Genomic DNA, 25,002 nt, shown 5'->3' on the forward strand with positions numbered 1-25,002 from the left:
CTACACCAAACGAGGCAACATAAATGCTGGTACAGACATTTGAGGCATTAAGAGATAACCGCTAAGTATGAACATTGAGCACTGCAGAGGCTGAGTTGGCCCTTACTCTACTTATCTATTATGTACAAGAGGACGGGTCACCCTGAGGCAAACCCATGGCCACACACACATGCTGGTGCACGTCTGAAACACTGTGTGGTGGGGGACGCACAAACATACATGCTTACGTTCAGATGCTCATAGACGCACATGCGTGCAAACGCACGCACACGTACATCAATACATGTGCAGAAATGTAAGCAACACAAAGTGATGTGATAAAAATGAAACGCATCCTACTCGGACACACAGCTGATGGCGTTCCTCCCCACTCATAGGCCGCCACAGGCCCGGTAGGTCACTGTAACACAGTAGGACAGGAGACAGATGGCTGCCTGCGGGCCTGCGAGAGTGGCCCTGCAGAACCAGGCAGAGAAGCTAAGTAACCAGAATGAAATCTCGCTTTCTCTCTCACACACATGCACGGGGACAGACACATGCACACACACACACACACACACACACACACACACACACACACACACACACACACACACACACACACACACACACACACACACACACACACACACACACACACACACACACACACACATACACACACACACACACACACACATACAGACACACACACACTCACATATCCACACACACACATACACACACATGAATACACCCACACACAGGCTCACACATACACACACTAGTCTAAAAATATCGATTTTTCCTGTTGTGGGACAATTGTAAGCTTATTTGGATCCCAACATCACGATGTTTGTCTTAATTAAAATGACAAACTGATCCAGTCAGATCGGTATTGTCACCATTCATGAGTGTAGATCTGGAGTTCTAGAATTGCTCATGCACATCATGACACCAAACTGCTACCCTTAAACACTTCAATATTGTTTATTCTAAGACTGAGGTTCCATAAAGGCATCTACCATGAAAGTATGCTGGATGCATTTCTAAAATGGCATTTAGAAAGTAGCTGGGGGACAAAATGAGCAAGACTAAGGATAAGCTTTGTTTGGGGAAACAATTGTGTGTAAGACCTTAGTTATAGATGAAAGTGATAGTTCTAAAGATTTTTACACTTTGTACACATTGAAAAAAAAGAAAATAAAAAGTCATCTCTTGGATGTGTTCCTTTCATTTGCAGTTTATTGTGGGTGTTCTGATGACTGCTCGACCAGATGGTACTTTTTTTTTATTTAAGTTTTCCAAAGATTCTTATAAAATAACAAAATCTAATAAAAGTTAGTTAAAAAAGAAAAGAACAGTTTTCACAATTTATTTTTGGAACATTTTTTCTGTAATCATATTATTAGTTTTCCTCCGTCTTTTCGATCTAAATAACATTTGTAACATTTTGTTAATCGGCCCAGTGCCTCATAAAGGCCAGCTAGAAGCCGTGGCGGTTGGTTCAAATTGTCACTTGAGTGAGGTCAGTCGTGATATACGCTTGTTTAATACAAGACCACAAAAAGGAGGCTATGTTTGAATTACCGGCAACAGAGAGCCAAGTTGACAGGTTGAGGGGGCTTCATCATTTCGGCTTTTGTTGAAACCAGACATTCAATTTGTCAGTTTAGGGGAGAGGGTCTTTAGCATTGTAGCGGAGAGGGTCATTAGCATGGTCGTTATATGATTAACTGAAAAGGTGGCAGTTTTCTAAAGAGCCGAGGTGCATTATGGTTATCCGTCCGACCTAAGACGTATACTTACCCCTTCGCCTGCTAGAAATTGATGTGTCATTCGTTTCGATTAGCTTCATTCATGAATAATTGAGGGGTTTAACGACGCTTTAACATGGGGCTGGATTCAAACTGCAGAGAGGGCTTTGACACGGTTCACCATGGAATAGAACCCTAAAAAGCCGAATGAAACCCATTTACAGTTGTTTAACTTATTAATATCTGAACACATCTGTTGGTGAATGCCCTCAAATTGGCGGCATGTCCCCTTTCCTAAAAGGTTGCAGTTGAACTGAGACAATGCTTTATTCCAGCCCGTTGTACACACCACCAACACTGCCGTTAAAATAAAAGGACACTAAAATAGAAGCGAGGAACCATGGCGTGACCTCTAAGTTTAACACAAATTGGTAATGACAGCCACTGAAGGACCAGAAGTCATTGGCCCATACCGCCCACTGGAACCGAGATGCCAGACACACCCTCTAGCCTTAAAGGCCAAATTCGACTTCTGCGTTCAATAGCCGCCTGAGGTACACTTGTGGGTCTCTACACTGGTGCTTGAATTAACAGTTCAGCAGAGTATAGTCCTGCAAATCCCCCAAAAGTCAGGCATGCAGTGACATCTGGTCTTATCTCTACAGTGAGAAGAGGACGTGCCAAACACATGAACGTAAAATCTTCTCACGAGGGATGCAAATGTCCTTCAGTTGCACCCTTTTTTTGGAGGGATGCACCTAGGTGTTAACCTGATGCCACATTTGGTTACACACAGCCATCTAGGAAGTCGTCCTTGGAAAGTGTCCTTTGAAAAGGGCAGGCGCCTGGCAGGGGATTGGAAGAACCATATGTATATCGACGTCTATAGCTCACGTCCTTCATCGTAGGAGACCGGTTGGTCCAAACCACTATCGTTCATCAAATCTTGAAACCCGGCGCGATGGAATCTCTCCAATTAATCAAATTATTGTGAATCATGCTGCCCTCACAAGGTAGTGTACCCATTGGGGCTTTTTGACAAAGTATAATTTGGCCTAAAGTATGGCCTGACAGAATACTAACAGGTCGCTTTCAGAGTCTTTGAGGTACCGTCCCAAGAGAACTTGTCTTTCCGGTGCAATCTGGTTTGTTGTCATCACAAAGGCAGAGACATGAAGGATTCCCACTCAGAGCTCGGCTCACACTCCCCACAGGGCCAATACGGTTGTGTAATGTTACAGATTAGCACGAGAAGGAGTTGCATTGTGTGACAATATAAGAAATGGGTCGTGTTTGAGTGGGTGGAAGTGGAGGCGGGAACACATGCTTCCCTTGTAGGAAGCTTGCAACGTTGATCAACGAACATTGCATGTTTATTTCTGGATTTTCATAAGCTCATAAAGCCCTAATTGTTTTGTTCTCATTAGATTCTCACAAATGTATGGTATTTATATGTTATGAAACATAGCATGTTCAAAATCTGAAGGCACATGCTGGAAAATATACCTAAGAGAAAATGAATCCCGAAGAGCACCATGAATGAAGAGCAGTCTCAGAGCACAGCAAACGAAAGAACAGCAAATATATATAGCCAATGTTTCCCCAGCCATCACCCTAAGCACTTTTCATTGATCAGTGTTTGGATATAGTGCCAGCATTCTTTAGGCACCGGGGCCATTATCAAAGAGCAGCAGGGCACAGATGTCTGCCCTGATGCAATCATTTACCTGAAGTGCTCTATCGGGCTGAAACTATATAGCAAAGAGCTCTCACTCACCATCCACATCGAAGACGGTGAGGATAGGGAAAGATAAGATAAGATATAAAACGTCTATTCTAGAAGGTAACTGCAGGGGCTACAGCCACAACAAAAACTGTGCAAATCACGCAAGACAAGATACGACTTGAATACAAATAAAAAGCTATAAGAACTGAAATGTTGACAATACGTTTACACCCATCTACAAAACAAATACTGTTGAAAGAATTAAGGTAAATTAAGTAGATGTTGTTACTGAAGTAGGCCACGTTGAGTTGAGCTGCATGTGAGGCGTCTATAATGAATGGTAGTTCTTACGTGGGCTCCTGTTCTCTCTAGTTCTCTCCACTATAGCTATTTTTAAAAATCTATTCGAAAGAGAGGTGGGTGATACTCTATCTCCAAATGTTCATTGTGCTGTTGTTATTATTGTATTGCTGTGGTTCATGGATGTTTATCCTGTCATGCTCGCAAGTGCCCAGACACACACGCACGCACGCAAACACACGCATGCACGCAAGCATGCACGCACGCACGCAGGTACATGCACACGCACACAGACAAACACACACACACGCCATCTGTCGACCCCTGCAGCTCCACATCTCTGTGGAGTGCATCGGCTCTACCTGGATACTGTATGATTCTCTCTCTCTCTCGGCTCTCTGTGCACTCTCTCCCTCTCTCTCTCCCTCTCTCTCTCTCTCTCTGTGTTCTCTCTCTCCCTCTCTCTCTCTCTCTCTCTCTCTGTTCTCTCTCTCTCTATCCTGAAGCCATGTGAGTGTAAAAGCTTACCCTGGTTTCCCTGGGCCCAAGCATCTGAGCTGAGACCGTATTCTTATGACTAAAGAAAACAAAGTGTGACTCAAGGGTTACTACTACCGTGGTTTCAAAGGATTCCCAGAGTTGAGGGAAACACTTGTAGTAATCATTTCGTTATTAACGCAACAGTTCTACTGAAACAGGACATAACAATCGATATGTGCTATACATTGTTTCCACAGTTCCTGTGATGCGAGTCTCGGGATTGAGAGCTTGTTCGCTGGGACCGTTGATTTGGAATCGAGCGCCGACAAAATGTCAACTGAAAACAACGAACACAACAAAGTAAAATATCAGGGAGCTTTCGTAACACAACCTTTTCACGGCAGATTGTTATTGTATCATTAAAGGTCATCAATGTCCACATCCTATTGGCTCAGACATGTTGAGCAAGATGCCTAGCCCCTACCGGCTCCCCTGGATAAAAGCAGCTCAACAAAATGCTCCTACCCTCCGATACGTTTTTATTGGTTCGGCTTTCCCCTTTTAATCGAGCGCACTGTGTTCAGACGACACGTATTTGCGAGGATTGTGTCATTACACTACACTCACTCATTACAGCCGTCCACTCACTCACAGACTGCAGCAAGTGACTAACAGAGGGTGAGCCACTCCACTCCCCTAATTACCTCTCGTGGAGGACTCATCGCTGATGGTATCCACAGAGAGGAGAGTTCTGGGTTGATATTATTATACGGTGCGCTCCGTGGGGTGAATCGCATGCTCGCCACCACCGTGTGATGTAATCGCATGCCGGGAGCCATGTGACTCTGGGCTTGTTTTGAAGAGGGGCTGCATGCCCAGGGGTGAGGAGCTGGGGGGGGGGAGAAGTGAGGGATGGCATGCTGTTGTGAAAAGAGGATGGAAGGAAATGAGGAGGAAGGGAGGAGGAGGACATGTCGCAGGAAGGGATCTGGAAACCGACATGCGTGTGTCGATTACGAATCAGTAAATGGAAGGAGGGGGGGACGCAATGACATTCTTGATGCTAGGTGAACTAGATGGACATGCTTGGTGAACTAGGTGAAATGCTAGGTAAAATAGGGGAAATGCTAGGTAAATTGCGAGGTGAACTAGGGGAAATGCTAGGTAAACTAGGTGCAAAGCAAGGGGAACTAGTTGAAATGCTAGGTAAACTGCCCGGTCCGTTTTGTATGTGTGTTTACTCTTCATTTTGAAAAAAAAAAGCACAAAAATAAATCACGCAAATGTAGTCAAGAAATCTTCTTGGACTGAGTCTGGACTGAGTGCTAATACAAAAATATCCCACTGATGAATAAAATATGAGGGTACTAACTCGATTTGTAAACTATCCAATATATTCGTAAAGCCTGATAATAGATTTTCCGCCTAACCAAATTGGCCAAGAGATAATAAGATATTCAACATGAAGAAGAAAGAAAAAACAGTGCAGCAAATCAATTTGTATTCAAAAGGATCATGGGAGATGAGGAATGTGAAAACAAAAACAATATTTTATTGATAATACCAGAGGCTAAAAGATTCCAGCAGGAAACCCACCGCAACACAACCATGAGGCAGCACATTCCATTCACACACACACACACACACACACACACACACACACACACACACACACACACACACACACACACACACACACACACACACACACACACACACACACATACACACACACACACGCACACACACACAGTCATACACACACACACACACACACACACACACACACACACAGTCATACAAACACACACACACACACACACACACACACACACACACACACACACACACACACACACATACACATACATTCACACAGTCATACACACATACACACAAACACGCACACACACACACACACACATACATTCACACAAACACGCACACACACACACACACACACACACACACACACACACACACACACACACACACACACTTACACACAAACACTGCCTTCACTGTGTGGACAGACCTACAAGCACAACAGACACACATAACAAAACTCTCTCTCTATTCAGCTTTGGAATAACACCACCTAAAAACACACTCACGCACTCCCACACACACACACACACACACACACACACACACATTCCTCTCCCGCGTAACTCACTGAAGAGGCGCCGGTGGAAGATGAACTTCCCGGCCAGCAGGCCGGTGATGATGGCCAGGATCCAGCACACCACCTTGACGGCGTTCCAGCCCCCGCCGGGGTACTTGTTGAACAGGAAGGAGAAGCAGTTCCCCACCACGGCCATGTGGGTCTGCGTCTGGCTGTGGGAGATGGGGTCTTCGGCGAAGATCAGGAAGTTGCAGAAGGTCACCAGGTAGGCCACGAACATGCGCGACCACGGGTGCTGGAAGTAGTAGCGGAAACGCGCGTCTATCTCCATGGCGACGGCGACGAGTCCCAACCCCACCCTGCCCCGGCGCGGCTACGGACCCGGCAGTCGGGGGGGGGCCACCTGTGGGTGGGGAGGAGAAGGGGGTTGCAGTTAGATAGGCGTGAGGGACGGGGGGTGTTGAACAGAGGTGGTAGTGGTTGGTGGTTGGTCCCTGGAGGAGGAGGAGGAGGGGGGGGGGGGGGGGGTTGTTGTGTAGCCCAGAGGTTGGGGCTTTACGCTGGGTGGTAGTCTAGTGGTTGGTCCCTGGAGGTGTGGGGGGAGATTGGTAGAGTGTAGCCCAAAGGTGGGGGCGTTAAACTGGGTTGGGAGTCTGGATGTTGGTCCCTTAAGGTGTGTGTGTGTGTGTGTGTGTGTGTGTGTGTTTGGTTGTGTAATAGTGTAGCCAGAGGGGGAAGGAGGGTGCATCCCTGTTGGCATCAGGGATGTTGGCATCAGGGATGCCAACAGATAGGTAGACTGTTGGCATTGGTGTTCGAACCCAGAGCCTTTTGGCTTCAAGTCAACCACATGACTGCTAGACTATCCTGTTTTTGTTTTGTTTGATGAATGCTTTTGGAGAGACAGATAAGCCTGACTACATATCCCCTGACGGAGATTACCGGTGGGTAAATATTAGGATTATGTGAAATTCTCTGATGGTTATGTGACAACACTATGACCATCCATGGCTTCGTTTCGAAATGAGATAGCTTGTGGGAAAGGGACCAGAAACATGAACTCATCAGCTATATTAGGTAGAACTGTCACTCGTTTGAGAGTACCAGCAAATTCCGTGCATCCATCCAGTGTATAGTCAATAGACCAACAGAAACTGTAAAGAAACTGAGTAACGACGTGAAAGGAAGAAGATTAATCAGTTACAATCGTGAGAATCTTTTGTTTATGTAATGGTAAAGAGACAGGCAGTCTGTAGTGCAACGTTACCCTCAATGCGTCGTCACTTTCCTCAAATTACGGCCCTGACTTTTAGCTGGACCTTCTAAATCGGTTCCCGGCTGTGACACCGTTTCCTAAAATACCCACGGTGGCAATTGGACGGTCATGTCCCGGCATTAATGTGTGTATTATTGAAACATTTTGAAATGATATCCAAGCTAACAGTCTATTTAGAAATAGGAATAGGCCAAATGGTTTTCCCCATATGGGTATAAGAGATAATATGCACGTTACAAACTGACCATTAAGGAATATTATATTCGGTATAATAAGCCTTCATGATTTTGTGTTAATAATAAACGCCCCTCTAAAAAGCCCCTGGACCACCTTAAAATTTCTATCTGACCATGGACTGGCCAATAGGAAAGATTATTGCCACGAACACTACAGGAAATGCACAAAGAAGCGTTGTTATTTCTAAGGAATCCAGTTATATTGGTTTCCTGATTCTGAGGGTTTCTGTATCGTTCACGTCGGAGCACAACTCCACGAACACACACGCATGACCCAGCTGTCAGCGCCGCTAAACGGTCCTACTAAAAACCATCGCAAATCCTGCAATCTCGAACACAACATGAGTGTATCTGGGAGCAGGTCCTGCAGAGAGCACGATTTAAACACTATAGTGTGCACATAAATCGGGTTGCAGCGTCGACAGCACATAGCTCAACCCCCCCTCTCATATGTGTGTCCATGTCAATCAAAACGATAAAGCAACGCACCTGCCCCGCGGTGATCTATACCTTGTCTGTCTCTCAGTCGATAGACAGGACGACAAGCCCCGCACCCGCACCCGCAACCGCACGTCGGTTCTTCAGCCACATCGAGCCTCGCAAAGCCACTTTGGTGGTGATGGTTGTGGTGGTGGCTCTCCGGCGGTCAACCCAAACAACACCAGACGTGGAGCAGCTGAACCATGGTGGCTGTCTCAAATGTGGCGGGATTATCCATGCGACCTGTTGTTTTTCGCTATGACAGAGGCGCCCCCAAATCCTCTGCCATTGTGTCGGCTGTCCATTTACCGGCTGCTTGCTCAGCACAGCGGAAGCGCTCCCCTGGTTGCTCCCGTCTCTGGGATGATGCTACCGTACACCGTGCAGCAGATGTGCGCGGGGCCGCGATGAACGCTTATGCCCACCGTGCGCGTACGCGCATTGAGTTGAACGCAACGCAAGTAAACCAGTAGTAGGCTATGGTTTTTGCTATTGTATTTACTTATTTGTTATTATTACCAGGAGTGGTTGACAAGCAGAGAAAGGAAAAGATGTCATCAGATGTTCCCCAAAGACGCCCACATGTTTAACGTGCGTGTCTCCGAGACACGCAGATTAAATACTGTTTCATAATATGTGGGCCTTACTCATAATCTCAGAGTGGTGCTGATGTTGGTGCGTGCGCGTGTGTGTGTGCGCGCGCAATAACCCCGTACACGCCGAAGGAGCTGCTACGCACATGTTTGATCACGTGATCGTGGGGCTGATGACGACGCGTACCGGTGGGAGGATCCTTCCGCTGTAGTCCGCTTCCGGTTTTAGTGTAGTCCGCTTCCTGGTCTGCTGTTCCTTCGGGGTTTGCCTGCTCAGCTTTTATTCGTCTCAGTCATAAGATTTAAAGCAAAATGTCACACCAAACGGGAATTCAAGGTAACAGCGTTTATATTTCTATGTGCGGACCGTGAAGACACTCTGAGCTCAGTGTGTGTGTGTTTGTGGTTTCTGCTGAACTTCCAGAGACGTGGAGCAAATCTAGGAAAGCTAGCGCTCAGACGAGCTAGCTCCAGCTAACCTGAGATGTGTGTGTGTCTGTCCACCGTTTTGATTCAGAACGTAATTGAGTATGACTGTGTGTGCAGAACTGCAACAGGTGTATGTCACGACCATCCATTGCTCTTCACGTTTAGTATCAAATGTGGTCGTGTCCTTGTGTCTGCTCCTTTCCAAACAAGTCGAGTCTTTGTATCGTTCTCAACTTCGAACAATCGGACAACGCCTTCAAACGATTCATCTAAAAAAAACTCACACGTTTAACCCCAGGTTATATCCTGTAAATAAAAGGTCGACCCAGTATCGGTATGTCGTTGATTATTCTTTACAAACGTAAGATGAGCAGACTCAATATGCTGGCCCTTCCCATGGTATTTATGACATGTATATCACAAGACTGTATAAGTCAATCAGACAGATTGTGGTTGAGTGTGAATGGTTGTCTCACACCAATGAGCAGACGTATATTTATATAGACTTGCTAAGGTGTTAGAATGTGTGTCTGTAATGGTGCATTGCTACTTATTCTGTGTACTTGTGAAACTCAGTTTACGTGAAGGGCATGCTTATACTAAGAATAAGGACCATTATCATGGATTTCACATATGTTGATTCATAAACACATGTTCTATGACATGATCTACTCTATTGTTCTTTAAGATATGATCATGGATGTCTTCATCAAATCAATTGGTAAACACATCCAAGATCATATCTCCTCCAATTTGATTGAATTCCATCAAGAGTAAACGCAAAGTCATGTTTAATCTCCATGTCATCCACAGCGGGTAACGACTTAAAGAACGCCTTTGCCGATGCCAGGAACGGAGACCAGTTCAGAGTCTTGAAGGTTGTCATTGACGATGGTAAGCAGAAGGGCCTTTGAGATGCTGCAACTGGCTCCTCAGAGGAGTGCTGTATCAGACAGTGTTTTGATGCATCAGTACTGTGTGTTGTTTATCATAGTAGTGTTGGGGAGACATGCCTCTCGACCGTGTCGTTTGACATGGTGTGAATTACACGATCAAAGGTTTCATTTTTGGTTTTGTATGATATTGTGCTTGAATAGTACATTTGCTTTCAACTTTTTAAAGACTGATTATAATCTTAATATACATACTAAATTCCAGGTCTATATGAATATGCTGGAAAGTCTTCATTCATTCTTCCACTGCTTTTTGTTCAGTTAAACATTTAATGACCAACATTGTGGAGAACATGGGCATCTGTAATGCTTTCCCCCTCACCTGTCTCCTCTCCAGAGCAGTTGGCTCTTGGCTGCACCAGGCAAGCCTCAAAGCAATGGGACCAGGAGTACGATTCCCTAGTCCTGCCACTCCTAGAAGAAGGCATGCCCTGCTACATTCTGTACCGGTTGGACTCCTCAAACAACCAGGGCTATGAGTGGATATTACTGGCCTGGTCACCGGAACGCTCACCTGTAAGAGAACCCAAGCACAAAACAAAACACATTGTAGCTTATCAAAAAGCTTTTACGGTTGTTGATTCTTAAGCAGTTAAGTAACGCGCTGATCTAGTCATTGCTGTTATAACCGTGGCTCTTCTTTTATTGGGAACTTAAAGGACATTACTGGTCTTGGTATCGTAACTGTATCTCTTGACATCCGTTATCGATATAATTATTCTGAATTACTTCCTTGTAGCGATTTTATTAAAGGGCTTTTAGCGTGAGCGCGCCTACCGCTAATGTAAACAATGGCAATAAAGCACTTTAGACTGTTGGAATCGATGTGCATCAGTACAGAGTATGTGGACAGGATAACAGTGAATCTTTACAATATGTTCTTCACAAAAAAGCACATTGGAGCGATTTTGTCAAATTGTAATGGTAATAAATGTTTGAGTAAAGTCAGGAGAAACCGTCTCTCTTGCAAAAAACATGCCTTCCTGGATACATGAAGGTTAGGCCAAAGAGAAAATGAATGAAGGTTTGATCACCCAGACCGGAGTTGCCCTTTCAGCTCTTCACACATCCCGGACACAATGTTGCGCCGGAACCATTGTATTTGTTTACTTTAAAAAGTGCACCATGATGCACCACTTCCTGTGAATTGGCACTGTGATGGTGTCACATTTCCACAGCATCGGCACAGCCTCTTTGGCTTCCGAACAGGCAGATTGGCCGGCGGTAGAGCCCGGACGCTAACCCGGGCTCTAGACTTGAGTTAAACATTCCAGGTCGGCTGGTTGAGACTTGTCAAGCGCTGCATACATTTTCGAATGCTTGCCGTGCAGTTCAGGGAGTGCAGGGGATGAACTAAACAGGAGTGGTTGATACTTTATTGGTTTGCACTCACAACCGGCCCAATGCAGTCGAGGGGATGTCTGAAAACGTATAGGGTATCAATCAGGAGTGTCAATAGGACATGGTTCAATGGATGAGTTAAGGGGCAGAACATTCGCCAACATTTGCTTTTAAAACCCACAGAAATGCGAATGTGTGCCTTCGATTAGAAAGTAATCACTAATGAAAATCAGGGCTTTAGGCCTTGGTAGCTTGGTCCGCTGCTGTTAAGAATCACCCTTCATATGTTAAATTGTTGATTTATTCATCGAAAAAGTAATTTAATTGTAGTAGAATAAATGAATTTACGATTTTTTTTTTTACGATTATCTGAAAACAGGTCCGACCTAAGATGTTGTACGCTGCAACCCGGGCCACCCTGAAGAAGGAGTTTGGGGGTGGAATCATCAAGGACGAGGTCTTTGGCACCACATTGGTTGGTGGACTTTCTAACAGTTTCTATGTTTTTGGATGCGCATGCTTACGTGCTGTGCGTGTTCTTGTAAAGCCCATTATCAATAACATAAGCCCTATGACGAGTCACATGGTGTGGTTGGTTTTTCTCCACAGGACGAAGTCAATCTCAGCGGCTACAAGAAGTTTCTCACCTCTCAGGCTGCTCCTCTTCCTCTGACCGCCGCTGAAGAAGAACTGAGGCAGATTAAGCTGAGCGAGGTACTAGCACGCACGCATTCACCCCGCTATGATGGGGCTTGTAACTTTATCTGTGCTGAACACACAAAGGAGGCGATTCGCACCACTCCTCTCAAAATTCAGTTTTGTCAGATAAAATATGGAAATCCACTCCGAGCAGTGTATTGTTTCTAAGGAGTGTGAGGTTTTGTCACAGTCGAGAGCTTTGCTAAAAGTTTCAGTTATCATTCAACTTTCCGCTTTTCATAAGCCACAAAGGCACGAATCCCGCTGACTCTGATGTTTTCACAACGGAGAAACACCTTGAACACCCCCGCCTTATCGGTTTTCCTGTGTATATGATCCAATGAAATATAGATAGACATATACACACTGTATTTAAAACAAAGCTCTGTATCAATGAAGAGCTGGCGACGCAACAACAACAACAACAACAACGGCAACAGCCACCATCGCTAGTCAGTGTCAGTGCAAGGTCAGGGGCAGCAGAAGGAGTGCATATGCTTGCTTGGCAGGAACCAACACAGCCCAGTAATAAAGATGCTGATGCACTGGAACACGCACAGCAACTCTGCCTACAGATCATGAATCCGTTAGTCTTTTACAGCGCACACCCATACCGCTGGGCCCATATGTAGCACCCCCGTGCCGACGCAGTGGGATCTCTAATGATACTAATGCAGGCTAAAACAGGGTTGCGTGTTGCATTATTTACCGTCCTAAAATACACTGAATGACTTTCACCATCTATTTTGTGAGCTAGCAAGGGTGAATGTGTCCTCTTGCAAAACGGCAAAACACTTTGTATTTGCACTGATGTTAAGATGGTATACCGCTGAGTTGCTGCAGTCCCTATGGGGATACAACTAATATCTGCTATTGATGTTTGATGCTACAGCGAGATGAAGACATGCTCTTATATCAAGCTCCACTGTGCCCCCTGTTGAGATAGAGCTCTGTCTGAGGAAATTGAGTTTATCTGCGGAAATGAGAAATACTGCATGCACAGTATCGTAGAAATACTGCCTACACAGTATCGTAGCTCGTATTCCTTTAAGAGACAAACTGGGTGTTTGGTCTTCGTTTCAGCCATGTTTAGAGAGTCGCATATATTGGTTGAACTGATAACATCTGTAATTTTATGATGCTGCTGTTGTGCCAGATTCACTCGTGGTGGTTGGAGGTTGAAATTAACAGCTGGGGTTGTTTGTGTCGGTGGCTTGTTGACGATTGAACAACAGTCTCTTGCCATGCTGCTTGGCCTACTTGTAATGTAACGTCAAAAGGGATCGTTTTCGTCATTCTTTCCTTCGTCTGTTGTCCTGTGCGGTGACGGTGCAGAGCGCAGACGTTTTTGTGTAACTTCTTTCTCATTACTTAGCGTTTTTCTTTTAACCTCCTTTCATCTCATTTCGGAAGTCTTTACTGTAAATGTAAACAGCTTGGCTTCGTTGTCTTGGAGGAAACCTAAAGGGGTGGCGGTCATAGTGGTGGTAATGTGAGGGTAGGCTTTTAGTGTGCTGCTACGGGCTCCTTCATGACCAAATAAGGAAGTGACTGAAGAGACCTGTGGCCTAAAGGGAAGCGACCGGGTCGGGGAGGAGATGGATCCTCCCACTGACCCAGCTGATCAACACCAACAAAAAAAGTCCTATTAGTCTCATTCGCAGAGAGGACCAAATGATGAAAACAAAACAAGTTGAGCAAAACAAACGGAGGCCTCAAAGACCAGCCACCCTCCTTATTCTCTTCATTCCAGGCTAAGTCATGTTTATGGTGCATTCCATTTCAAGTGCAACAGGCCTCTGGATCTGATGTTATGTGATGTGATGTAGTGGTCTGGCCGTGAGGCATGTCTCCTTCTCCCTCCGGCATTGTCTTGCTGCGGGGCGCCTGTCACTTCCAATGGAAGCGGCTCCTCTGATTGGTTAGCGGCACTGTGTCAGTGCCGCAGTGGCTTCTAGAAAAGGGTATAAACCCTGACCACAAACAGGATCTCGTACTCGGATAGTGTGAAAAAAAACGTGCGTGTGTCATTTCAACTGAAACAAAGTCTTAACTATTCAAAACACTATCCTAAATGTAATTTGTGAAATCAAATAAAGCATTTAAAACGTGTGTGTTTGTGTGTGTGCTTCAGGTGCAGACCGACATCAGCGTGGACACGAAGCAGCAGACCCTGCCCGGCGTGGCCTTCCCCATGCACGGAGACGCCATGGACGCCCTGCTTCGCTTCAGGAGCAAGGAGCTCAACTACGTGCAGCTCGTACGTACACCGGGCTTCACAAGCGAAACATGGACAACCTCCCAAGTCTCAATGGGCATCGTTTTAATTAGCTCGTAGCTTTAAACGATCTGGACCTATCTGAGGTCCCCGCCGATCGACAGGGACTTCAATAAGGTTATAAATAGTACCACGCCCTAGAACTGGCCAGTCTGCTCTTCTTTGTTTACAAGAATCGCACTCCCAGAACCCCTCCCACTCAAACCAGCCACCCAGCCAAGTTGCGCAAGTCCGCGCCAAACAGTTGCACAGCCAGAGTGGTCAGACTACTGTTATTGAGTATTTTTTATTCTGAGAGTCTTCTGCTTACTTGCTGTGCAACTTAACTATTGAGCACTTGCCAATGTTAAATGACCTTTTCTGCATCGATCAGTGTTATCTAACCATGCAACGCGGCTTTGTTTTGGTTTCCCTTCCCTTTTTGATTTTATGGGGGTAGGCTAGGGACTTGCTCACTGGCACAATGATGTCTTCATTTTGGACCAAGGCGCTTTTTTATCTCCTGCTCACCTCCCCCTCATTGAAATTCAGAAGCGTTATCTCGTGATTAGATTACAAGACAATGAAGTCGAGCAGAACAGGGCTCTGGCGGGGGCTACGGCTCCATACCTGAACAGCCCCAATTGTCTGGTCGTCAAAGAGAGCCATTCAAAGGGGTTCTGTGAAGGGGAACCGTGTGGGTGGTGGTGGGGGCTGAGGTTCTTCTCTTCTCAGATCCTGTTTATATCACCCTTGTGCGACTGTGGTTTTTTGGGTTGCAGGAACCTGTCCATAGGTACCAAATCACAGGACTCGTGGCATTGTTATGTTGAAATGTCTCTGTAGGTTGTGGTTTGCTCATGGATAGCCGGTCAATTGAGGTTGTAAATGCAAATGCTGCAACAAGATAAACAGGATTTTCCTCTATTTGTTTTTTAACACGGAACCATCCCCCCTAGCATTGCCATTTATATTAACATGTAATTTACATTATTCCTCCTGCAATTTAGCAAACAACCATACAATACTGATCATTAATATATACATCCAAAGTGATTGGTTGACGGACTGTTGGAGAAATCAGATTGCTGTGAATAGAAGCGAGATGGTAGTAATCAATTATTAAAACCAAGCACAACAATGCAATGATGTGTATCAAGGTGCATATGCTAATCATTGTATGATATTGGTTGTACTATAGAGGATGTTTTTAGCCTTAGCCTGCTAATGATGAAAGTCAAAGAGCGATTTTACTTCTTATACCCCTTATATACACACATTCAGATTCAGAATATATTATTAATTGCTGGGCAAATCGTTTTGTAAAATCCCCACGATAGTGGTCGCCCTTTCTCCTGATGCTTGGTTGTTGTTTTCTTTGGTCTACAGCATATAGATTTTGAGAAGGAGCTGATCAAGTTGTCTAGCACGGAGCCCACCGACGTTAAAGAGCTTCCCAGGAGGATCTCCAAGGACTGCGCACGCTACCACTTCTTCCTGTACAAACACTCCCATGAGGGTGACTACCTGGAATCGACAGGTGAAATACAGGGGGCTCAGGAGCTGGGGCAACTAGAACAGGTTGGGGTCGAAGGTCGCTGGTTCAATCGATCTCCTGACCGTCCTCGGATTAAACATGTTGAGTGTTTTCTTTGGTATCTGACGTTGCCAAGTTTGGATTAGAGCGGGGTTCACATATTCATAGTGATTTGTGGTTTTCTTGATTGAAAGGAATAGTATTGGGTAAAATACAAACAGCAAAATAGCCATTTAAGTATTGCATTGTTCCTTTTACTTTACCATTGCTGCCACAATCTGTCTCTCTCCTCGCACAGTTGTCATCATTGCTGCTGTATATGAATGTTTCTCCATGAATGCATTCCTTGTAAAGTGTCTCATTAAGATGACTCAAGCTGTCTCAGGAGATTCCATGAAAGGGATTGTTGGGACACAAATCTTGACAATTCTGCCAACAGGATAATGTTGCTAGTCAATTAATTGTAACGTTTGAGACCCAGAGAACAGAGAGAATCATCCCGAAATGTATGACCATAGTGAGCTACTCAGTCTAATTCTTCCTTTTATGTCGACATCGACATCAGAGATGTAATTTCGATGAAACTCAAATGTGCGACGTGTTTGGGTTTCCCCTCTCCATCGGCGTGGCGGTGGCGGCAGTGTTCATCTACTCCATGCCCCTGAACACGTGTACCATCCGGGAGAGGATGCTGTACTCCAGCTGCAAGAACCCCCTGGTGGACATGGTGGAGAACCAGATGCAGATGGAGATCGAGAAGAAGGTAGACTCACAAATCAGATGTCACATCCGATTCATGTCCAAAGTCAGACGGCAGATGAGCTGAGATCTGGGTGAACGGGGCATTTCACCTACTTTCGAACACACACTTGGCCGGGCTCTGAGCCGAAGCCCTGCAGAAGTTCTGCTGTAAGGTGGTAGGACTGCTGGATACGGGATTATTACAAAGGTCCCAGAGCTCTTCATGCATGATTGTTCATCTCTAATCTGTATTTTCTCTGAGGTGTACCTGGAGATTGTTCATCTATTATCAACCTTCTCTATGCGTATATTAAGATTGTTCATCTATAATTCGTTATCTTCTCTTTGCGTGTAGCTGGAGATTGTTGATATATAATCTGTATCTTCTCAGAGGTGTACCTGGAGATTGTTCATCTATAATCGACCTTCTCTCTGCGTATATTGAAGATTGTTAATCTATAATCTGTACCTTTCCTCTGGGTTGTACCTGGAGATTCTTCATCTATAATCAACCTTCTCTCTGCGTGTATTGAAGATTGTTAATCTATAATCTGTAACTTTCCTCTGGGTTGTAGCTGGAGATTGTTCATCTATAATCTGTGCCTTTCCTCTGGGTTGTAGCTGGAGATTGTTCATCTATAATCAGTACCTTTCCTCTGGGTTGTAGCTGGAGATTGTTCATCTATAATCTGTACCTTTCCATTGGGTTGTAGCTGGAGATTGACAATGGTGACGAGCTGACCGCTGACTTCCTGTACGAAGAGGTCCACCCCAAGCAGCATGCACACAAGCAGGCCTTCGCCAAGCCCAAGGGCCCTACAGGCAAGAGGGGGGCCCGACGCATCACAAAGCCAGCCACGGAGGGCGGGGAAGATGACTAACTAGCCTACAAACCCCCCCAAGTACTCCATAGTGGAACATTCCGAGAGTAAGGGCAAAGTTACATTCAACACACTTTTTTGTAATAATTAAAACAGCAAACATCATCGACCTCAAATGTGATATAGATATAGATTTATATCTATGTCTATATATATATATAAAAAACATTCACTGAGAGACTGTTCTATGCACACCAAGATGAGCTGAGCCAATTACTCTGTTCCCCGCTTCGGTTGAGGCATGAATTCAGATATAAAGATGAGTTACTGCAAGAACTTCTTGAATATTAACAGAGGCTGGAAAAAGTGCTCTTTTTGTGACGTTGCCACATCGTATGCCAGCTTGCACAAAAATAAAAAATAAAGAGAATTGGTGCCAATAATATATAGATAAAAAACACTTCCCCTTATCCGCCAGTATGCTTGAATTCCTAACTTGCATTCCATTGCGTGGCATTCATGTTATATGACTGCAAAAAAGACTCGCAAAGGGTCTTGAAATAGCGTGCACAATTTACTCGATGTTCCCACTTTGTCCTGTATTCAGTTTTTTTAAACTGTTTTTATACAACAGGTTTACACGGGGAACAAACAAAAAATAATAATCTGCTGAAAAGCATATTTTTCTATGCAAGTGCTGTAAATGTACATACTGTAGCCGTGTGTGATCCGTGATCTAAAAAATCTTGTCTATGTGCTGGTGATTTCTAGGTGTCATTAGAGAATGAGTGGAGGGGGTTAGTAGTAGATGCTTCCAAAAATAATATCCTGCAATACATCCAGGAGCAAGCTGCCCATTGCAGAGTGAAGTCCTACCAAACTTTAAGCCACTGGGTGTGATGTCCATTAGCCATTTTAAAATCGTCCCTCTAGTGACCTCACTGGTGGGTTTGACTTGGCCAATACAGATCAACACCGGTGGTGCAAAGAGGGGCCCTTCTTAAAGAGAAAAGGGAAAGTTCCTTGTGCTAAATGTGTGTCACTATCCCGCTTGTCTACAAACGATATCTTTGTTCACCTCTTGCTTGAAGGGGGGAAGATGTTACCCTTTTTATTCATAGAATGAATACAATAGGAAAAATAAATTATCATCATGTGGTCTTAATCGTTTTCTTACCATAGATCTTTTAAAGAAAGAAAATATTTAATTTACATCACCTTTTTTTCTTTTTACTTCCATTGTGGGCACATAGAATGTATTGCATTTTAAGTGTTCAGTTAAAGCTTAAACTGTATTGCAATAATTGATTTTTATTTCCCTTTTTTCAATCGTTACATCTTATTTGTAACTTGATTTGATAAAATTCCTTTTATATCTTGAACCACTCCAATGTATGACAGTTCAATGTATTGTGTACATTTAATAAAACATTTAGTAAAAACAAATAGAGTGGTACACATTTTTAAATGAAGGCAACATATAAGACTGTTCAAAAGCAATTCTGAAGTACTATACAAAATACCGTACTTATTTACTAACAATATATGAATCACAATTCACTTTCATGTATTTCCCACCATCCAACACACTTTCAAATTTGACATTCAAACGTAATCACCAAAATTCTCTAACAGAAATGATATTGAATATTATTATTCAATAGTGTCAAAGTGCATGAGAGGAAAAACATTCCAAACAACTATGAACACTATTAGGGCTAGGATCTAATGTGAACATAAGCGTCAAATTAGTGATCGATCGGCAAATGATCAATATTGCACGTGATCAAGTATTAATTTGCCGATCACAGAACTCAAAAGACTGTGCACAAGACGGATTGAGGATAAGATGCTCGGTAATTATGTCCAGTCACAGACAAAGTTTGTCCTGCATTTAACATAAGTCCTCTTTAAATGGCCCTATCTCTCAATCAAGCTAGGACACTTAACCATATAAATGGCCACCATGCCATAGCTTGCCTGCATCTCACTGGAGACATCTGCTGTAGCTGGACCCCACGGCTTGTGACTGAAGCCTCTGACAGGCAAAACGTAGAAAAAGCGCAAAGATATCTGGCATCACCCATGTTGGCTGTTGGCACATCAAAAAATCGTTATCAGCCTGAATAATCCTGATCGGTGCATCCCTGGTCAAAACACTGCACAATAAAATCAGTTTCAGGGGCAGATAGATTTGAATCCAGGTCAGGATCGGAGGGGTTTAGCTTTGACGGGCAGGTCATGGCTCAGCTCCCAGTGCCTGATGCTGCAGCAGAAAAACCTCTGCTGACATCCTCCAGCTCTGCCAGGACCTGTTGGGACAAAATCCAACTGTGAACACGATCGAGCCCCGCAGACCGCACTACTTCTTACTGAATTCATTCTGGGTATCCCTTATTTGTATTCTATGGATTTCTCTACAAGGAGACTTTTAGATCCAGATTTTTATTTGTATTATAGGTATAAAATGTACCTGTTTGATGGTTGGTCGTTTAACCTTCCTGTCTTCGAGACATTGGCAGGCCAGGGTGTAGGTCCTCTCCACCTGGGCCATGCCTGCGTCCCTCATCTTCTTGTCCACGAAGCCCTCCAAGGTCAGATCCTCATCCTCGTCTTCGATTTCATACCTCAGCTCCATCTGGTGGGGGGGGGGGGGGGGGTGTCAGAGCCGGCTATGTCATGTGATGTCATGGAGAACTAAGCGCAGTAATAAACCGGATGCCTCTTTATAAGTAGGTCAGGATGGGCGACTTTGAAATAGGCAAATGTGCAGCCGTTTGAAAAACGAATACGACTATTTAGTATACACATGAATATGTAACACCTGCTGCTCTTCGCCCTTTTCAATACTGACTATTTAGTCGTTTAACAGATGCTTTCACACCGAGCGGCAGTGAATCCCACTGAGAAAGGGGTTATGCATCTTGCGCGGGGATGCCTCCAGGAAGACGTAAGGACCCTGGAGATTTTAACCCAGATCCTTTTGGCTGGGCGTCAAACCAGTAGAATATCAAGTTCCCAATGACCCATCACTCTTGTCGCACACCACTATGCACTCATAACAACAATATCCAGAGGTCTGGACCTATTGCTCCTCAGCACTTAGCCTACCAGAGGAATACAGTGGCGCCGTGTGGGCATAAGGATAACAAATGAAATACCTGCTTACCAGACATGGCATTTCACGGTTTTCGTCGACTGGCGGGAGTCCAGATATTATTTCTAACAACACCTGTGATGACAGAAAGGGGGAAGAGTGGGAGGGGGGGTCACCTTCATGGCCCCGTAGGACAACAAAAGGTCTCTACCAAGCTGTCGTTCCCACGGCCAACCTTGCTGTGACCCATTTGGATGGTTTAATTTCCCGAACTGGGCTTTTTTTTCTTGGAGATCATGTACGGAGCGAGTAGGCTGCTGGCAAACTGATATGAGATGCTAGATTAGTTGCTTCTTTTTTTACGCTGCAGTCAAGCTCGTACCACATAAGATTTGAATAGATCCAATTCAGGGGCCATGGAGAAAGCTAGGTACTGTCAGGAACGGGCAGGAATTTAAACGTTTGTTTAAATATCAGTAATTTAACTTGGGGTGAAATGCTGTTGTTCGAAATGATTCACCAATAACCTCCCACCTTGATCGTCCTCTTAATAGCCCACAATATACTCCCATAAATGTATGTGGGTGTGTGCTTGTGTCCTGATAAGACAAGATCACGTACCACTCCAAAGCTGAATACGTCGGATTTCGGCGTGATCTCGCCACGCAGAGCCTCGGGTGCCATGTACGCACGTGTACCCACAATCCTCTCTGTTTGCATGGTGACTGACGATCGCGTGGGAGACGCTCTGGTCAGCCCGAAGTCCGAGATCTTTGCCACAAAGTGGTCGTCCAGCAGGATATTCCCACTAGCAGAACAGTTGGACAGTAATGGATAACCAACTAAAGCATGAGACATTAGTGAGATAATGTCTCACTAATGGGATGCGTTCATTTATAGCAACAAATGCTTCTGAAACATTAAGAGGTAATGAAAACTCTCATAATCATTAGCATGGTTAATATTAAATACTTCCAATGTAACATAATAGACCGAATTGCCTTTTAATATCCCTGTGGACATGGTGGTTGTTGTGGAGGTAATCCAAACCTCTGGCACTTCCTGTAGCTATCAAACATCTCGTGCTCCACGACAGAGGAGGGCTTTCCTCCTTCAAGAGGGGAAAAGAAACAAACCCAGAACCACATGTTTATCACCTGCACCACGTCACCGCGTCCCTTGATGAAAGCCCGTCAACAGATGAACACCATGCTACTTTACCATACAAGCCAGCCGATCAAGAACCGAACCGTTGGCCATCAAGACGTACACCAGACACGGGTACTGTCCATCACAGGAAAAGCCGACCATGTCCACCAAGTTTGGGTGTTTCAAACTGTGAGGGTGAAGGATGCCGACATTAAAAAACAAAACAATCATTATAATTTCACCGAGCCCACTCATGTGCTCCAAGCCGATATCAACACCTCAAATTGTTATTCGTCTCCGCCTCGAATCAAATGATGGCCCATTAAATCTCCATTATGTAAATTAACTCTGTAATCTCCTTGCACACAACAACCCTCCCTCATTCGACAGGGAAAGCCATAGAGAGGTAATTGGTGATGCCTCAGGCTCTTCCATTAGCCACTCGGGTCAATAGTTCAGCGTGCTTTCATAAACAAAATGATTGAGACGCCTGTTTACAGATATTCGTAGGGAGCCACCCTATGAATATCCAGGGTGAGTGAATGAAATGGCTGCAGGTGGCTGCAGTCTCTCCATTCCTAGATACTAGATACCAAAGATAAAGAGACCGATGCAATAAAGAGAAAGCTTACGTCTTCAGAGTTTCTATCTCCTGGCGGAATTGAAGTCGTAACTCGTCCGCTAAGATGTCTTCTTCCTGAAGAGAAATAATAATCACATTGTGTATTTTGCAATTTTAAATGAGAGACTTGGGGGTTTGTGTCAACTCACTGGACTGAGCTTCTTCACGGCTACGGGTAAGTTGTTGACAAAACCCTTGTACACCGTTCCAAACCCCCCTTCCCCCAGCCGATTCCCGCCCTCCGACGTTGGCCGGTCGTCAAAGTTGCCCGTGATGTCCATGAGTTCGTGGTACAAGAAGCTCAAGTAACCTTTTTAGATGGAGGAACAGAAGGTAGTATAGTCAGTGGTGCATTGGAGAAAAACACAGCATGTGTTACTGCCCTCGATTGGACAGAAAACCTGTATTAAGAAGGCAGTATCCCACATTGTATCAGCATTTCCAATCTTATTCTATATTGATGGTATATCAAAACATAATGAATTACTACTCTTTAATGTCATAATGAGGCATGTTCATCACTTTGCTGTTGTACCAGTGGGGAAGAGCAGAGGACATATAAACTACAATTGATCACTATCTTAGATAAGATTTAAGAATGCATATAAATATATTGAATTGTCTTCAATACCTGTGCTGTCTGGTTCAGCTGTCTCTGCAGGCTTCTCGGGCTGAGGATTAGGACACACAGGCAAAGGCCAGCTCTGGGGCTCAAATTCAATGGTTGGTGTGTTGCTGTCATTCTCAGCTTGTGGCAGCACTTCTGATGCAGGCTCTAATGTGGCATTTACATCGAAGAGAAGAGGTAAATTGTACAGTCTTGCATTCCCTTTCGTTTGATGGTCTAACCTCTGTGTGATTTAAACACAACAAAATATAATTTCGTCATTCCACTGTCACGTTTATTTGATCACTCACCTGGAAGGAGCAACGCAGCAGCTGCGAGTAACTTATTGTTCTTCAAAATATCCACCAGCTCGCCCACCGTGGCGTTGGTGGTCCCCCAATTTGTCAAGAAATCAATTGTGGGGCTCTCCCCCTGCTTTGCAAGGGACGCAAACCTCCTGCAACAGAGATGACCTCTGATGAAAGAGCATGAAAATCAGAAGGGGTGACCGTTAATACCTCACCTACACAGGGCCTACCTGACTTCGATCTGCGTGTATCTCGGCTCCCCGCTGGGCTTCATTATCAACACGATGACCTCTTTCCATCTGTCGTCGGGGTCTAAAAAGTCGGACAGTTTACGAAGTATTGAAAAATTTAGTTTGCGGATATATGTGCTCGATGTGATTTGCTTATTCATCTTGTAATCCACGTATTTTTCACGGGCATCAACACTAATCACATGCTTTGAGTAGGCCTATAGGTGCAGTAATTTGATCGCGGTAGGATTTAAAGCTATCCTATTGTATACAGTACATGGTTTCAGTCTGTTATATCTGTGTTCATAGTGTCAACTTCCTGAACCAAAACCGTCAAGTCCACATCTGCTCCTCCCACAACACGGACATCGAGAGTATATGTTCAGGTTTGTGATTAGTTTTGACATGCAAACCTCATACCAGAAAGCCATCTACTGAAAACAACTATTACAGGCAGGGTTGATTGATGTTACAGCAAGAAAACATTGTTGGAGAAATGTCTGCATAGATAATAACTGCGGTGCGATGTTGCGCAACCGATCACCATACCCGTAGTCATAGCATTAGCGCCATCTAGTGGGCAGTGTGAAAACGTATATATATCTTTCATTTGTTCTTTCTTTCTGTCGTTCCTTCAAGTGGAGACATTACTTTTTTAAGGTCTGCTGGTTGCTATGGACTGTGCATGAGCTGGGTTATTTACATTAGCCGTGCACGCTGTGTTTATAGTGCGCTGGTTGCTGTTTGCATTTTGTTAGTGCAACGCAGGATCTGGGATCACTTCCATATGGCTCCGGCCTTCGGGATGCCTGACTGGTTGACCATTAAGGAAAGATATGCTGATGTGTTGTGTGCATTGGACAGTCTAAAGGGGGTGTTTTCCAATCGCAAGAACACAGCAACATATTCAACACCAGATGCATTGTTACATGGCATTGGGTGAGGTTATTATTGTATGTGTACATGTACCTACCATCCTCGCTTCTGACCTACCTGCCTATCTACCTACATATGTTGTAAGAAACTATAGAAAGCTCATTTAAGCACCAAAATGGACAATGAAATTACAATGAAAATATGGTTTTGGGTAAGCCAATGTCTTGTTACTCCTCTCACAGATGATGCTGTTCAAGGTCATGCCTAACCTTCCATCATGGGAGGTATAGTCCTTTTTGGGGGGTTTCTGTCAATGCACGCACATGGTCTGCATTACACACACACACACACACACACACACACACACACACACACACACACAC

The 25,002-nt window shown here is 44.5% G+C and overlaps 3 protein-coding genes across 4 annotated transcripts; 1 reads left to right on the top strand and 2 right to left on the bottom strand.

Moving 5' to 3' along the window:
* Nucleotides 1–397: 397 nt before the first annotated feature.
* On the bottom strand, nt 398–8,848 carry tmem117 (transmembrane protein 117). The gene is made up of 3 exons (XM_056598749.1): nt 8,390–8,848; nt 6,419–6,770; nt 398–456 (listed from the first exon to the last, which is right to left on the bottom strand). Exons 2-3 carry the CDS (start codon nt 6,696–6,698, stop codon nt 398–400), a joined length of 339 nt encoding a protein of 112 aa, XP_056454724.1. The 5' UTR covers nt 6,699–6,770; nt 8,390–8,848.
* A 315-nt stretch (nt 8,849–9,163) lies between these two features.
* On the top strand, nt 9,164–19,820 carry LOC130388809 (twinfilin-1-like). The gene is made up of 9 exons (XM_056598351.1): nt 9,164–9,289; nt 10,195–10,275; nt 10,672–10,850; nt 12,055–12,150; nt 12,285–12,389; nt 14,509–14,634; nt 16,021–16,171; nt 16,810–16,931; nt 17,623–19,820. The coding sequence occupies exons 1-9, from the start codon at nt 9,265–9,267 to the stop codon at nt 17,788–17,790; spliced, it is 1,053 nt and encodes a 350-aa protein (XP_056454326.1). The 5' UTR covers nt 9,164–9,264; the 3' UTR covers nt 17,791–19,820.
* irak4 (interleukin-1 receptor-associated kinase 4) lies at nt 17,988–24,087 on the bottom strand. 2 transcript variants are annotated; one of them, XM_056598349.1, is made up of 12 exons: nt 23,744–24,087; nt 23,517–23,662; nt 23,230–23,373; nt 22,748–22,908; nt 22,609–22,673; nt 22,049–22,163; nt 21,829–21,938; nt 21,449–21,635; nt 20,900–20,962; nt 20,204–20,368; nt 20,004–20,042; nt 17,988–19,884 (listed from the first exon to the last, which is right to left on the bottom strand). In XM_056598349.1, the coding sequence occupies exons 1-12, from the start codon at nt 23,902–23,904 to the stop codon at nt 19,882–19,884; spliced, it is 1,359 nt and encodes a 452-aa protein (XP_056454324.1). In that variant the 5' UTR covers nt 23,905–24,087; the 3' UTR covers nt 17,988–19,881. The 2 variants fall into 2 exon arrangements, with proteins under 2 accessions (XP_056454324.1, XP_056454325.1); XM_056598350.1 differs by having other exon boundaries at nt 17,988–20,042.
* Nucleotides 24,088–25,002: the final 915 nt, after the last annotated feature.

The sequence above is a fragment of the Gadus chalcogrammus genome, chromosome 9 (assembly GCF_026213295.1).
Source record: "Gadus chalcogrammus isolate NIFS_2021 chromosome 9, NIFS_Gcha_1.0, whole genome shotgun sequence".
Taxonomy (NCBI): Eukaryota; Metazoa; Chordata; class Actinopteri; order Gadiformes; family Gadidae; genus Gadus; species Gadus chalcogrammus.

Bases quoted from the DNA above. Each gene is read 5' to 3' on its own strand.
- LOC130388809 (XM_056598351.1), top strand. From the start codon at position 9,265: ATGTCACACCAAACGGGAATTCAAG. The intron at 14,635-16,020 runs GTACGTACACCG...TTTGGTCTACAG, and splicing joins AGCTCAACTACGTGCAGCTC to CATATAGATTTTGAGAAGGA. The intron at 16,172-16,809 runs GTGAAATACAGG...CGGTGGCGGCAG, and splicing joins TGACTACCTGGAATCGACAG to TGTTCATCTACTCCATGCCC.
- tmem117 (XM_056598749.1), bottom strand. From the start codon at position 6,698: ATGGAGATAGACGCGCGTTTCCGCTACTACTTCCAGCACCCGTGGTCG. The intron at 457-6,418 runs GTGAGTTACGCG...CTGGTTCTGCAG, and splicing joins CTTCCACCGGCGCCTCTTCA to GGCCACTCTCGCAGGCCCGC.
- irak4 (XM_056598350.1), bottom strand. From the start codon at position 23,904: ATGAATAAGCAAATCACATCGAGCACATATATCCGCAAACTAAATTTT. The intron at 23,374-23,516 runs GTGAGTGATCAA...ATGCCACATTAG, and splicing joins TGCTGCGTTGCTCCTTCCAG to AGCCTGCATCAGAAGTGCTG. The intron at 20,043-20,203 runs GTACATTTTATA...TTGTCCCAACAG, and splicing joins AACGACCAACCATCAAACAG to GTCCTGGCAGAGCTGGAGGA.